This window comes from Dendrobates tinctorius, unplaced genomic scaffold, assembly GCF_039654945.1.
Source record: "Dendrobates tinctorius isolate UK_male_01 unplaced genomic scaffold, ASM3965494v1 ptg000015l, whole genome shotgun sequence".
NCBI lineage: Eukaryota > Metazoa > Chordata > Amphibia > Anura > Dendrobatidae > Dendrobates > Dendrobates tinctorius.
Window position 1 is genome coordinate 8,574,037 of NW_027361683.1, and position 16,501 is coordinate 8,590,537.

Below are 16,501 nucleotides of genomic sequence, written 5' to 3' on the forward strand. Positions count from 1 at the left end.
TCTCTGGTTAATGGTCATGTGTTAATATGCACTTACATTGTGCATACACATTAACTTACTTTTCTCAGTTCAGATTTGTTTTTTATTCATTTCATTGTGCATTCAGTGCATATAGGGGTGTGACCGCCCTCTTTCTGAGCTGGGAAAGCCATCCAGTCTGGCCTAAGCTGTTACTAGTGGTTCAGTCGCTCGACCCTTATTCATATTCACGCCACTTGGCAAGTGAAAAGGTTTTAAATACTAGAGTAGGGACTGTCCCACAAGGGTTGCCGTGACGTGGCGGGATGGCTTGTACATTATTTTGATCAAAATTATGTTTACTAAATACCCTTATTATTATCATTACCTTTATGCATTATTTGCAGTATATTTTTTACTTTTTAGTTATATTTGTGTTTTTTGCTTTTTGTTTTCTCTGGTTAATGGTCATGTGTTAATATGCACTTACATTGTGCATACACATTAACTTACTTTTCTCAGTTCAGATTTGTTTTTTATTCATTTCATTGTGCATTCAGTGCATATATGGGTGTGACCGCCCTCTTTCTGAGCTGGGAAAGCCATCCAGTCTGGCCTAAGCTGTTACTAGTGGTTCAGTCGCTCGACCCTTATTCATATTCACGCCACTTGGCAAGTGAAAAGGTTTTAAATACTAGAGTAGGGACTGTCCCACAAGGGTTGCCGTGACGTGGCGGGATGGCTTGTACATTATTTTGATCAAAATTATGTTTACTAAATACCCTTATTATTATCATTACCTTTATGCATTATTTGCAGTATATTTTTTACTTTTTAGTTATATTTGTGTTTTTTGCTTTTTGTTTTCTCTGGTTAATGGTCATGTGTTAATATGCACTTACATTGTGCATACACATTAACTTACTTTTCTCAGTTCAGATTTGTTTTTTATTCATTTCATTGTGCATTCAGTGCATATATGGGTGTGACCGCCCTCTTTCTGAGCTGGGAAAGCCATCCAGTCTGGCCTAAGCTGTTACTAGTGGTTCAGTCGCTCGACCCTTATTCATATTCACGCCACTTGGCAAGTGAAAAGGTTTTAAATACTAGAGTAGGGACTGTCCCACAAGGGTTGCCGTGACGTGGCGGGATGGCTTGTACATTATTTTGATCAAAATTATGTTTACTAAATACCCTTATTATTATCATTACCTTTATGCATTATTTGCAGTATATTTTTTACTTTTTAGTTATATTTGTGTTTTTTGCTTTTTGTTTTCTCTGGTTAATGGTCATGTGTTAATATGCACTTACATTGTGCATACACATTAACTTACTTTTCTCAGTTCAGATTTGTTTTTTATTGTTTTTTGTTTTTTAGACTCCGTATAGTAAACAATCTGAGTTTCATTAGTGTTTTTGATCAGAGTTTGGTCAGATTTTTCACGCACCAATAGACTTGCACTAACTAGATTGATCCAAGACTCGGATTAAAATTGGACGTGTTTCTGTAATTTTGTGAGGATCATTTTGTCTGAAAAAAAATATGACGTGTAAACAGCTCCATAGTCTATAATAGGAAAGTGTTATATCCATAAAAAACATGGATAGAATTCTATGCGAAAAACTGACATCTGAATGAGCCCTAACCTGACACCTCACTATGCTGGCAGTCCTTCTTGTCTTACAGTATTACATGCAATTAAATGTGATAGCACCTTTTAAAAACACATTTTAATATGTATTTTTTTATCAATTATATCACAAAGATGACGATGACCTACTAGAGGAACTGGAAAGGATACAAGATATCAACACATCTTCTATTAGCAGGCTAAATAAATTTCAAGAGAAAATTGATAACCTGGAGACGGACCTTTCAGGGGAGAAAGAACTGTGGAGAGCAAGATTTCATGAGCTCTTCCTAGATCAGCAAACTCTGAAAGAGCAGGTAATTTTGATAAAGATATAAAAGGAAGAATTATTTTTTTTTAACTAGCTCATCTCTCTCAATGTTTCCACTTTTTTCTTCATTAACGTCAATCTGCAATCCAAAGCTATGAAAAAAATCTTTTTGTTAAAATAATGGGCTTACAGTGACATACAGTGCCTTGAAAATGTATTCATACCCCATGAACTTTTTCCCCTTTTTTCACGTTACCCTCACAAAAGTAAATGTATTTTATTGGGATTTTATGTGATCTACCAATGCAAAGTAGCAAGTATTTGTGAAGTGTTAAGGAATTAATACATGGTTTTCTAAATAATTTAAAAATATAAATATGATGTGTATTTGTATTGAGCCCTCTGTAGTCTGGTACCCCTAAGTAAAATCCTGATTGACAAATTTTCTCCTATAGTCACATAGTCCACTTGTGTGTATTTTCAGTATAACTACAGCAATTCTCTGAAGGCCTCAGAACTCAGAAGTTTGTTTGAGTGCATTAGGAATCAAACAACATCATGAAAACAAAGGAACACACCAGACAGGTCCGGGATAAAGACACAGAGAAGAGTAAAATATGGTTAGGCTATAAAAAATAGTTCAAGCTCTGAAAATCTCATGGAGCACTGTTTAACCCATCATCCAAAAATGGAAAGAGTATGGCACAATTGCAATCCTACCAAAACATGGCCGTCCACTTAAACTGACAATCCAATCAATATGAACAAAGTCAGAGATCACGTGAATATCATGTAAGATAGGTGGGGGAGGTGCTGATCCAACAGGAATGGGGGGTGACTCATTTCTTGCTGCCGACAGACACGAGACAGAGACAGGAGTTATGTTCAACAGGTCCGTTTTTATTGGCCGCCTCTCTGATGACCACAGCACTTCATCACAGGAATTTCACTGTTCTCTTGCTCACAGACCCGGTTACCTTCACTTCTTAGTTTCACCGTCATGGCGTCCTTTGTGGCTCTTCCCACCATGGCTACTCTAGGCACTTCCACCACAGCGTTTCACCCTTCAAAGTACACCGTCCACTTGGTACCCCGAGACCATCTCCATCTGTGGCTAATGTCCTTTTGGGTCACCCCCTGTGACCGTCTCCACAGTCAGTTACTCTCTGAAGGCTTTTACCGTCTTCTCTCTAAGGCAGATCTTCCTCTCTAGTGAGCTCCCCTGGCTGACTGGACTTTCCAGAACCTTCCCTCAGCCTTTATACTCCCAGTCCTGGTAGCTCCGCCCACTATCACTTTACAGTTACCTTTGACCGATGACAGTTACCTCGACCCATGGCAGTTACACCGTCAATTTCTCCTACTCTCCCCACTGCCCTCTAATGGTCAAACTACCACATGACACCCCTTTCTCTGTATCTCAGCCTATACTGCGCTATCCCTCTGCCTTTATGTATGTATATAGGTGGGCACCACGGAAAATATGACATGAATATGATAACTGGGTGCAACACTGTGCCAAGTAGATCAAATGAAAAAAAGGGAGAAAAGAGACACAGGATAACATGCACGCAACAGCAGAATGTCCATGTGAAAAAAGGCTTTTATTGACATACAATAGCCAGAGAGATCCAAGTGTACAATAAAAACAATTAAAAACCACAAATGAAACAAAAGTGGGCAGGTGGAGAACACATGCAGTATACAAAGGAAGAAATGTTTATATAAATAAGTGTTTCAAAAAAATGCATTCGCAACAATGCCCTCTATCACCATATAATATGCATAAATTGTTTAGTATAAACATATGGACAATTTGCAGCAGTAATGTCTGATCAGTCTAATAGTCACTTGTCGGTATGTAAACAATCCAAATGATTACCATGCAAGTCCATAGATGAGGGAAGGCAATTGCTGGATCACATGAAAATTACCTAAGCATACTCACACTGCCCACAGAACCCAACGCGTGTCGCTGCTGACCTGCAGCTACGTCAGGGGAAGTAGCCAGGAATGATATCAAGTCTGCCATTTTCCACAGGCTGACTTGTCCGTCAGTTCAACCTCCCCACATTCACATAGTTGGAAACGTACTAGCTTCCACAAGCATTTATATTTCCCCATGTAATTGATTCTGGATAGTATTTGTATACTCCTATGCAATATGAAAAACCAAAAATTGGAGTGCTATACAATGAAGAAAAAGTACAAAAAAATCTTTATTGAATGATTATAAATACATATTTAAAAAGGTCAATATTAACAAATAATAGCAAAAAAGGACAAATGACCCTAGTAAGAAGCATGGGCACAAGGCATAAATAATACATATGCAGTCATACTAAAAGCATCATGGTAGTAGTCAAGGAGCAAACTGATCACCGAGACACAAGTGCATCATGGCAGCAAAACACAAATAAACAAATAAAGTGCAGATTCAACGATTATGCTGCCGTGATGCACATGGTGTCAGAGACCAGACCGTCTGAGACCTGCTACGGGGTATTCCCAAAAAAACATCATAGTTATATTACAGGTCAAAAGATAACAGTACAATTGTATCATTAGTGCTTACCCATCATGTAGGTGTAGGGAGATGGACCAGACTAGTGGTACCTCTCTTATATCAGGGCCGGAACTATTGGGGCTGTCACCATTGTTGCTGGGGGCAGGTTTTTCTGACCTGGACAGACCTTTGCACTTGATTACAAGGGGCGGGTCAGTTATAAAAGGGATGGAGTGCGCCAAAACACCCTCTTTGGTGGGAAGACAGCGTGACCAGCAGGAGAAGGTTGAATCACTCTCCACATCGCAACGCCAGGAGACCAGGCCGCTTTGCCAACGGACGACACACGCAGCCAGACTGCGAGCAGCGCGTGACTGTGGGCTCTCTCACCTCCAATACTGGAGAGACGTCCTGTACCATACCACTGCCTGACGACGGTGCTCGCTGTAGGCCTGACCAGGGTAAACACGCAGAGACTGCCAGGATATTCTCGGTCACCACCGCTGACCTCCATCCTTCTGCACTGGTGCCACAGACGCCTCTTCCACAGACACTTCGCCCAGCTTCCGCATGAGTACGCCCAGGAGAGCTAGGATACGTCGCGGCTGTCAGGAGACAGTGCCTCACATTTCTCCAGGACCAGGCCAGAGACTTCATGCGTCTCTTACGACGCCACTGCGTGGTGGGGGTATGATCTCATGGACTCCCATATCCTGATCCTGAGGAGCGACAAAGCTATTTTAATGCCACATGCACTTGTGCTGTGGGTACTTAAGATCACTCTTGTGCAGAGAAAGCTTTAGATAGAATGCAGAGATAAGTCAGAGATGGAATTCTTACCTTCTCTGTATTGTGGGGTTTTCACAGATCAAACCCTCACCATTCATGTAGTCATTGCATATACTGTGATATCCCATCACGTTTAGTGCTGTATTTTCCTCATTGTGTTTCCCCTGCACTGTAAGGCCCTGGTTACCCACTATAGAGATAACTGCAGCACAACCATATTGCAGTGAATAGGGCGATGCTGCAGTTCCCTGCTCAACCAGGTAGCCTGGAGTACTGCTCTGCAGGGAAAACTTAGAAGAAAATGCAGTGGCAGACCAGGCGCTAGTCCACCACCAATCATAAAGTGATAGCATACTGAAAGGAAATACCCGTGTAATGCCCTGTCATTTAAAGGGTTTTTCAAGATAGTGAAAAAATTACCTCAGAATAGGAAGCATGGGTAAGTAAAAAATAACCCGAGTTAAGGTACTGTCACACTTAGGCCTCTTTCACACTTCAGTTTTTTACAATCAGTCACAATCCGCCTGGTTTTGAAAAAAACGGATCCTCAATTTTTTTTTAAGGATCCGTTTTTCTCCCCATTGACTTGCATTAATGGCGGATTGTGACGGATTGCTGTCCGTTGCATCCGTTTTTGTTGAGGATCCGCCAAAAGTTGCTGTCCGTCACCATCCTCAAAGATTTCAAAATGGAGCTTGTAACGTTTTTTTCTCTGGCGGATCCTCCAGACACTCATTTAACCCGAAATTCTGCTGGACAAAAAAAGTCTCTCTCTCTCTCTTTTTGGCGGATTTGAACTGATGCAAAAAACTGAAGTGTGAAAGAGGCCTTAGCGATATCGCTAGCAATATCGCTATAACTTGTGAAGTTATAGCGATATTACTAGCGATATCGCTGTGTCTGATACTTACCTACGACCCGCTCCCCCGCTGGTTATCGCTGATCGCACGAGAACGTCCTGGGCCGTTTCTCGTCGTCAGCTTCCTGCGGCGCTTCCTGTGGAGAGACGAGCGACGAGCGTGGAGCCGGGCAGGAGGACGCAAGATCGCCTAGTGTGACAGGTAAGTAGCGACCCCCGACCCCTGCGATGTCGCTGGTGAGATCTGCCTGTGTGGCAGCTCACTAGCGACCACTTAGCGATGTACCAGCGATCCTGACCGCGTCATATCGCTGGCCGGGATCACTGGTGCATCGCTAAGTGTGACAGTACCTTTACTCCAGTAAAAATTCGCAGTTCAGGTCCATTGGCTAATTTTTTAAATTCACAGTAAAGCCCATTGGGAAACTATCAGGGAATCTCCTGATGCATCACCACCGACTCTACATTATTAGACAAAGGCAGATTTATGATTTGTATACTATCGAGTCCAACAATACGAAACATTAAAGCAAGTTGAAAAGGGAAACAATGTAAAAGGAACAAGGGACTAAAAAAATGTGATAAGAATAGTAACTATCTAAAATGGTAACGAATAATAGATTTTGAACTTTTTGCATAACATCTCTATTACCATAATGTTTCTACATAACATTTTCCATTTTTGAGTTTTGTTCTGTTTATTTCTTTGTGTCTCACAGCAGCAAAAATATGTTCATTTTGAAGATGTTAGAAGATCAGATAATTTCATGCCTCAATATACGGACGCTACTGATGGTATTGTTGACTCCAATGTGGATGCGAATGACAGATTGCACAAACGACTTGGTAAGTGCTGTTGAGTTTCTGTCATGTCCAAGGTATTTCTTCCAGCCAAGATAGATTCCTTTAACCCCTTAGTGACGGGCCAATTTGCAACTTGATGACCTGGCCAATTTTTACAATTCTGACCACTGTCATTTTATGAGGTTATAACTCTGGAACACTTTAACGGATCCCGCTGATTCTGAGACTGTTTTTTCATGACATATTTTACTTCATGTTAGTGGTAAAATGTCTTCGATATGACTTGCGCTTATTTATGAAAAAAATGGAAATATGGCGAAAATGTTTAAAATTTTGAAATTTTCAAACTTTTAATTTTTATGTACTTAAATCAGAGAGATATGTCACAAAAAGTACTTAATAAATAACATTTCCCACATGTCTACTTACTTCAGCACAATTTTGGAACCAAATTTTTTTTTTGATAGGAAGTTATAAGGGTTAAAAGTTGACCAGCGATTTCTCATTTTTACAACAAAATTTACAAAACCATTTTTTTAGGGACCACATCACATTTGAAGTCACTTTGAGAGGTCAATATGACAGAAAATACCCAAAAGTCACACCATTCTAAAAAGTGACACCCCTCAAGGTGCTCAACACCACATTCAAGAAGTTTATTAACCCTTTATGTGCTTCACAGGAACTGAAGCAATGTGGAAGGAAAAAAAATAACATTTAACTTTTTTTTTTACAAACATTTTAATTCAGAACCAATTTTTTTATTTTCACAAGTGTAAAAAGAGAAAATGAACCACAAAATTTGCTGTGCAATTTCTCCTGAATATGCCCATACCACATATGTATTGGCATATTCATATTCATATATGTAGACTGTGAGCCCTCGCGGGCAGGGTCCTCTCTCCTTCTGTACTTGTGTGTCCCTTGTCTTGCACATGTTTATTGTACTTGTCTATATTTCCCCTTTTCCCATGTAAAGCGCCATGGAATAAATGGTGCTATATAAATGTATAATAATAGTAATAATAATAATATGTGGGGGTACATCACTCTTTGGGCGCATGGCAGAGCTCGGAAGGGAATGAGTGCCGTTTGACTTTTTCAACGCAGAATTGGCTTGACGCCATATCACATTTGGAGAGCCCCTGATGTGTCTTAACAGTGGAAACCCCCCACATGTGACACCACTTTGGAAACTAGACCCCCCAAGGAGCTTATCTAGATGGGTAGTGAGCACTTTGAACCCCCAAGTGCTTCACAGAAGTTTATAACGCAGGGCCGTGAAAAAAAAAAAAATTTTTTTGTCAAAAATGATTTTTTAGCCACCTATTTTTTATTTTTCCAAGGATAACAGGAGATATAGGACCACAAAAGTTGTTGTGCAATTTTTCCTGAGTACGCTGATACCTCATATGTGGGAAGGAACCACTGTTTGGGTGCATGGGAGAGCTCGGAAGGGAAGGAGTGCCATTTTGGAATGCAGACTTTGATGGAATGTTCTGAGGGGGTCATGTTGCGTTTGCAGAGCCCCTGATGTGCCTAAACAGTAGAAACCCCACACAAGTGACCCCATTTTGGAAACTAGACCCCCAAGGAGCTTATCTATATGTGTGGTGATAACTTTAAACCCCAAGTGCTTCACAGAAGTTTACAACGCAGAGCTGTGAAAATAAAAAATCATTTTTTTTCCGCAAAAGTGATTTTTTTAGCCCCCAATTTTTTATATTTTCCCAAAGGTAACACAAGAAATTAGACCCCAAAAGTTGGTGTGCAATTTATCCTGAGTACGATAATGCCTCATATGTTTGGGTAAACCACTGTTTGGGCACACTCCTAGGCTCAGAAGAGAGGGAGCACCATTTGACTTTTTGAATGCAAAATTGGCTGGAATCAATGGTGGCGCCATGTCACGTTTGGAGACCCCCTGATGTGCCTAAATAGTGTAAACGCCTCAATTCTAGCTCCAACCATAACCCCAACACACCCCTAACCCTAATCCCAACCCTAACCCTAATTCCAAGCTTAATCCTATTTCCAACCCTAACCCTAATTCCAACCCTAACCCTAATTCTAATCCTAACCCTAATTCTAAACCTAACCCTAATTGCAACCATAACCCTAATTCTAACCCTAACCCTAATGGAAAAATGAAAATAAATATATTTCTTTATTTCATTATATTTCCCTAACTAAGGGTGTGATAAAGACGGGTTATTTACTATTTTTTTTATTTCGATCACAGTGATAGGGTTTATCTCAGTGATCAAAATGTACTTGAATGAATGAATAGAATCTGCCGGACGGCAGATTCAGCGGGCGCACTGCGCACGTGCCCGCCATTTTCTTCCTGGAACAAGAGAGCGGCATCCACCAGAGGATGCAGGAGGGCCCGAGGACCACTGGGAGGTATCGGGGGAGATCGGGGTCTCTACTTCTCTCTCCTCTGATGTGCAATCACATCAGAGGAGAGAGTAATTAAATGCAAAATTGCGGCTTTTTTTGTGGTCGCCGTTAAATGGTTAATAACGGCGATCGCAAAGGCGGGGTCGGTAAAAAACAACCTGAATCATGTTCTCTGGGGTCTTGGCTACCCCCGGCAGCCGAGACCCTGGAGAAAATCCAACTGTGGGGGTGCTAAACACTTTCTCCACAGCGCCATTAATTAACGGAGCTGTGGTTTAAGTACCCTTAACTACCGCCGTTAAAAGGTGTATCAGCGGTCGTTAAGGGGTTAATACATTTTGAGTGGTTTAAACTCCTCTTCTTGACTCATTTTTCAGTGACTTACTTGCCATTTTCCTGTGCATGTAGCTTTTTTTCAAAGTTAAGTCCGGAAATACCTTTACATGGACCAACTGTTACTGAGAAATCAGCTTTTGAATTGGTATGCAAATGAGGCTGAAGAACTATTTGCAGATCTGAAGCCTTTGTCACTCCAGCAATATTACGAGCCTAGTGCCTCCTCCTCCTCCTGCTTGACTGACAGTCTCTATGATGTGTGATATCAGGAAAAGGAGATATCAGTCAAGCAGGACGTGGTGGCACTATGTAGAGATAAGAGCTGGAGTCATGGAATTTTCAGATCTACCATAGTCCTTCAGTCCCATTTGCATTTCATTTCAAGCACTGATTTCTTAGTAATGGAGGAATCAACTGGCCATGCGAGGATATTGCTAGACTAGTCTTGGAAAGAGCTACATACACATGTATCATAAATAGTTTGATGTTTGAAATCCTGCTGACAGATTACCTTTAACTTTTTCCTGCACTAACATGTCTACATGCGTCAAGAACAATAAAACACCAATGAAGTTCCCAAACTTGATGCAAAAATCTATCACAGTATATACAGTCATGGCCGAGCGTTTGCACGCTTGTAATTGATCCAGAAAATTAAGTATTTCTGCCAGAAAATTATTGCTATCACACATGTTTTGTTATACACACGTATATTTCCTTTGTGTGTATTGGAACAACACAAAAAAGAGACAAAAGACAAATTGGCCATTATTTCACACAAACCCCCAAAATTGTCTGTACAAAATTGTTGGTATCTTTCCAAAATTGTGAGTAAACAACTTTGTTTCAAGCATATGATGCTCGTTGAAACTCACCTGTGGCAAGTAACAGGTGTGGGCAGTAAGAAAATCACATCTGAAACTAGATAAAAATGGAAGAAGTTGACTCAGTCTTTGCATTGTGTGTCTGCATGTGCCACAGTAAAATGCAAACACATGGGCCATGCACACAGTGAACAAGTCTGTAGGACAATGTTCACACCACCATAAGACTGAAATACAGAAAAACACAATAAAACATGTAAAAATACTCTGTTGTAAAAAAGTAACAATAAACAACAAGTGCTAGTAAAAAGATGATAAAAATCAGGGTATTTGGTTAATACGTTTTTTTGCAAAAAATGTATACTAAGCCGCTCTGCCAAACGTCAAGGTAACCCATGTCAGAGCAGTCCCTAACTGATGTATTTAAAAACCTGATCATGTGTATAGTACAAATATGAGCAGGATTCAGACAGGTAATGTCCGATGTGGACACGCTGCAGAGAACGGCTTATATGTGCATGGCCCACAAGGAAGAGGTGGAAACCTCCTGTCCTACAGACTTGTTCACTGTATGCATGGCCCATGTGTTTGCATTTAATTGGTTTCTTGTTTTTACAAGATTAGGGAGGTTTTTCAAAACAGCTGACATGTGCCAGGAAAGATGTGGGCTCAGCATCGGAGCCCACATCGAAGGGAGGGACACGACATGCGCAGTACATATACGGGTCATGTTGTGAAGGGGTTAAAGATGTTTTGTGATTATGTTGCTGCCTCTGGCATAGGGTGCCATGACGGTGTGCAAGGCATCATGAAATCTGAAGATTACCAAAGGATTTTGGGTCACAATGTAGTGCCAGTGTCAGAAAGCTGGGTTTGTGTCCTAGGTCTTTGGTCTTCCAGCAGGCCAATGATCCCAAAAATACTTCAAGAAGCACCTAGAAATGAATGGAAACAAATCACTGGAGAGTTATGAAGTGGCCAGCAATGAAACAGTGCTGAATCAGTCACATTCTTTCTCCTCTATTTCAAACGGTAGGACTAGGTCACCTGCATCATCATTATTACACATAGCTCAATTTATAGGTATCAATGGTTTGATCTCTTTGCTTCTGTGGATTGGATGGATTGTTGCTGACATCTGGTTAGCATTTCATGTCAATAGCACTTTTAGAAATATATTTACTTGGAAAATTGATGAGGTGTTCAATACTTATTTCAACTACTGTACGTGAACCAGGCAACCACTCCCTGGATTTTCCCCTAGGGTCCTTTGGTGTCAGCTTCACCCAGTGCTCCTTCCTTTGCTCTCTCCTCCTCTCCACAGTTCCACTCTTTGAGAGAGGCGAAATCTTAGGCTACATTCACACATTCAGTATTTGGTCAGTATTTTACATCAGTATTTGTAAACCAAAATTTTTCACCCTTTCCTTGTTTTTGCTTAGAAATCCTGATGTAAAATACTGAAAAAATATTGAATGTGGCCTTACTCTGATTTTGACTCATATCAGGACTTTGACCAACCCTCTTAGGCTATTTTCACACTAGCGTCGGCCAACGGACGTCGCACTGCGTCGTGCCGACGTACCGTCGCACGCTGTGAAAGTTTTGCACAACGGGGGCAGCGGATGCAGTTTTTCAACGCATCTGCTGCCCCATTGTAATGTTCAGGGAGGAGGGGGCAGAGTTTCGGCAGCGCATGCGCGGTCGAAAATGGCGGACACGACGCACAAAAAAAGTTACATGTAACGTTTTTGTGTGCGTCGCGGCCGCCAAAACACGACGCATCCATCGCATGACGGATGCAACGTGTGGCCATACGTTGCAATGCGACGCTAATGCAAGTATATGGAGAAAGAACGCAACCTGCGGGCAACTTTGCAGGATGCGTTTTTTCGCCAAAACGACGCATTGCGACGTACGTCGGCCGACGCTAGTGTGAAAGTAGCCTAACTTAAAAGACATGGTGACAGCCTCATTCAGGCAGTCATTGCCAATTTACAAGTGAAGGAAGTGGGCTGTTCTCTTCTAAATGTGGCATCCGAAAAACTTCCTCTAACTATTTTGAGGAAGTTCTAACCAGAGAATAGAAACACCGTGAAAGGCATTTTCAGATACCTAAGCATCTGGATACTCTATAATCCCTTTTCAGCCAATCTTCTCTTCCCAGCTCAACAACTTTCTGAATTAGTCAATCAGATCATGAATGTGGACAAATACCTCTGGGAGGCAACCAGATGCTCTTCTCAGGTGTCTGGCAACATTGTTGCCATTTGGAAATTTATTTTTCTTAAAGTTTGAATCGCAGATTCAACTGAAAAGAAAAACTTCATGCAAGTCTGTCTTTTGAATACTCTATTCTTTTTTTAAACCAGACTCCATAAAATTATTATTTGGGAAATTGCTGAAGGCAAGAGAAGTTTTGCTTCCACAAGCAAGACCAAAAGGTGCGAACCAAGGGCTCTTGCCACTTATGGTCTGTTAGCCAATTCTCTTCAAACTCTGCATATTAAGGAAAGAAAAATCATTACTCAAACCTATTGCTATCCTAGAACCCCCCAACCAACCTCACCAGATCACCAAGTAAAGAATCAAAAAGTCATCTTTTGCTTGATAGGGTGTGCCCACATGAAGATTCTTTTTAGGTGGGTGATCACCTTCTCTTTAGGGACATTTGATTCACAGTAGTTGAGGAGCCTGGATAAGAGGTCATTTCTTCTGGATAGACTTCTGTACCATCCCCTACAACAATTTTTTCAGATCTTGTCCCCCCTATTCTCCACATGCTTCTAGTTTCTACCAAGCCATATTCTCCCTCTCTATCCATCAGTGATTATTTCCCCCTCTAGTCTCGGGAAAGATTCACAGGTGTTTATTCAAAGTTGTAGTTTCTAAGAAGTATGGCTTAGGCTACTTTCACACTTCAGGTTTTCGGCGTCAGGCGCGATCCGGCGTCGTGCCGGAACGCCGGATCCGGCAAATGTTTAGTAAAACCGGATGTGACGGATCCGGTTTTCTGCCGGATCCGTCTTTTTCTTGACAGACAAAACCGGATCCGTCTCATCCGGTTCATCCGTTTTTCTATCCGTTTTTCGACGGATTACGCCGGATCCGGTTTTTAAAATTGACCCTTGTGGCCTTCCGAACGGGATTGGCTACTGGAAAACTATATATAGCATGTTCCTACAGCCCTTCTTTGACAGGTTGTAGAGGAGAAAGTGCAGGTTGGAGAGAAGAGCAAGTTATTGGCGAAGATGGATGTTGTCATTGGAAATATTTTGAAGAATTTGGCGGATTTTATAGCGGAGGCGAATCGTTTGAGGGTGATTGTTCTGGAGAAGGAGAGAGCGAGACAGCAGCGCATCAGGCATCGTAGACGACGTTTGTGGATCCACCCCATCACAGCCAAGAGAATGACGCGTGGGGTCTATTCTACACTCTGCATGGACCTTCGACGAAACCCGGATAAATTTTTTGGATATGTTAGGATGAAAATGGAGAATTTTGATTACTTGGTGGAGCGCATTGCACACCTCATAAGAAAAGCGGACACCTATTGCCGCTTCTCTGTTTCACCCACAGAGCGTCTGATGGTGACTTTAAGGTAAGCCACATGTATTGGATGTGATCGCATCAGAGCACACTTTCACTGCAATCTTGTTGGTGGTAGTTTGTATCTCCAAGTGTTATAGCTCAGTTTTGGTATGTAATGCTGTGATTTAAAACTAATTTATTGTTTTTTAATTCCCCACAGATTTCTTGCAACTGGAGAATCCCTTTCGTCACTGTATTTCCAGTACAGACTCGGGATTTCCACCATATCTGGAATAGTGAAGTACACATGCCGTGCACTGTGGGACTCCTTAGCTGAAGAGTTTTTACCAGAGCCCACAACAGAGAGGTGGATTGAAATTGCTGACAAGTTTCAACAGATATGTCAGTTTCCCAACTGCTTGGGCGCTGTGGACGGGAAACATATCCGCATTGTAAAGCCAGCTGGATCGGGATCGGAATATTTCAATTACAAGAAATATTTTTCAATTGTCCTCATGGCCATCGCTGACGCGGAATACAAATTTATTGCGGTTGATATTGGGGCCTATGGCCGCTCCAATGACTCTCAAGTTTTCAAACTGTCTGCCATGGGGCGTAAACTGTATGGAAACACCTTCCAGTTCCCACCACCTAGACCGCTGCCGCAAACATCTGGTCCACCTATGCCATTTGTCTGTGTAGGGGATGAAGCCTTCCAGCTGTCAGAACACCTTTTGAAACCGTACGGTAGCAGAGGATTGTCAAGAACAAAACTCATTTTTAATTACCGCCTCACAAGAGCAAGAAGAATGGTTGAATGTACCTTTGGTATTCTGACAGCCAAATGGCGGGTCCTATTGACTGCGATCAACCTCAAGACAGAAACTGTGGACGAGGTGATCAAAGCGTGCGTGGTACTCCACAATTTTGTTATCTGCAAGGAACCCATTTCCATTGAGGACACCTCTGAAGAAACCACCTTGCAAGATTACCATGACATTACCACTAGAAGTTCTGTGACGGTTTCAGTAATGAGGGACAATTTTGCACTATACTTTATGTCACCTCAAGGCAGAGTACACTGGCAGGATGACAGAGTGTGAAAGATTTGTGCCCAACCAAACTTGTGTACCTTCTGTACCAACAGTATATACCTTTGCCAACCAAAGTTGGCTATCTTGTCATGGTCTCTATTTTTAGCTTTAGGCCACAGGTGTGTACCTGGTTGTGTTTTATGCAAAGTATTTCACCTTTTAACAAAAGTTGTGTACATTGTTAGGAAATCACCAACAATAAACACAACTTTTTAGGTGAAATACTTTGCTTCAAACACAACCAGGAACACAACTGTGGCAAAAAGCTAAAATTTACCCACAGTTATATACCTAGTTTTGAATACCATTTCACCTTTTAAATACCCTGTATTTAACCTTTTTCGCCGCAGAAAGAAATGACAGACAACCAGTGTAAAATAATTTAACTTTTATTGAAAAATGTTTTTTTTAGTAAACTTTTTTAAAATTTTAATAAACTTGTTTAATAAAGCTTTGAAACTATAAAACTGAAACCATAAAACTGGTCATTTTTATTTAAATACACACATTATAAATCTGTCTAGTGTGTGGTGGAAATACTGCTGTAGGGGCTGCGGGACACTTCGACACTGGGAGTGTGGAGAGAGGACTGGGATCGTGGTGGGGAAGGAACAGTTAGAGGTGAAGGTGTGGAAAAAACTACAGAATGGGTGGACATGTGGGAAGCAGAAGAGGTGGTGGGTGGTGGAGTGGAGGGTTGGGCAGGGACTGTAGGAGCAGATGATGTTGATGGCAAGTTGTATGGGGAAGGAGTTTGGTACGGGGCAGGTTGCTGGAAGTGGGGAGATGTCTGGTACGGGGCAGGTTGCTGGAAGTGGGGAGATGTCTGGTACGGGGCAGGTTGCTGGAAGTGGGGAGATGTCTGGTACGGGGCAGGTTGCTGGAAGTGGGGAGATGTCTGGTACTGGGGAGGTTGCTGGTACTGGGGAGTTTGCAGGTACTGGGGAGGTTGCTGGTACTGGGGAGGTTGCTGGTACTGGGGAGGTTGCTGGTGCTGTGGAGGTTGCTGGTGCTGTGGAGGTTGCTGGTGCTGGGGAGGTGGATGGTGCTGGGGAGGTGGATGGTGCTGGGGAGGTGGATGGTATGTAATAGGAGGGGGAGGATGGAAAGTGGCTGGAGGGGGTGTAGATGTAATAGGAGGGGGAGGATGGAAAGTGGCTGGAGGGGGTGCAGGTGGAGGAACTACTGTGGTGGGAGGAGGAGGTTGGGAGGTAACTTGCTGGAGAGCAGCGTGGCATGAATGCATTACATGCATCTGCTGGGCAGGAGAGAGCATTTCCATGCGCTCCACAACAGACCTGAAAAAGGTGTGGTTTGGCGAAGATCTTGCTTCTGAATGCATGGTTTGCAGAAGTGTCTTCACCTCCAGAATGCTGGAGTTGATCTGCTGATAGCCTGCGGAGATTTGCTCTGACAAGACTTTTAGACAGTTCTGGAAAGATGCATTCAGATGCAAGAACTCTGGCGCATAAGTCTTTTCCTGACCCCTCTG

At 42.1% G+C, this 16,501-nt stretch overlaps 1 protein-coding gene across 1 annotated transcript in view; it reads left to right on the forward strand.

Moving 5' to 3' along the window:
* The window catches only part of LOC141074578 (uncharacterized), a 132,016-nt gene that overhangs the window by 55,064 nt on the left and 60,451 nt on the right, over positions 1–16,501 (forward strand). The window contains exons 4-5 of the mRNA XM_073562052.1: positions 1,728–1,909; positions 6,737–6,863. Coding sequence (XP_073418153.1) covers positions 1,728–1,909; positions 6,737–6,863 — 309 coding nt within the window. The remainder of the gene's footprint in view (positions 1–1,727; positions 1,910–6,736; positions 6,864–16,501) is intronic.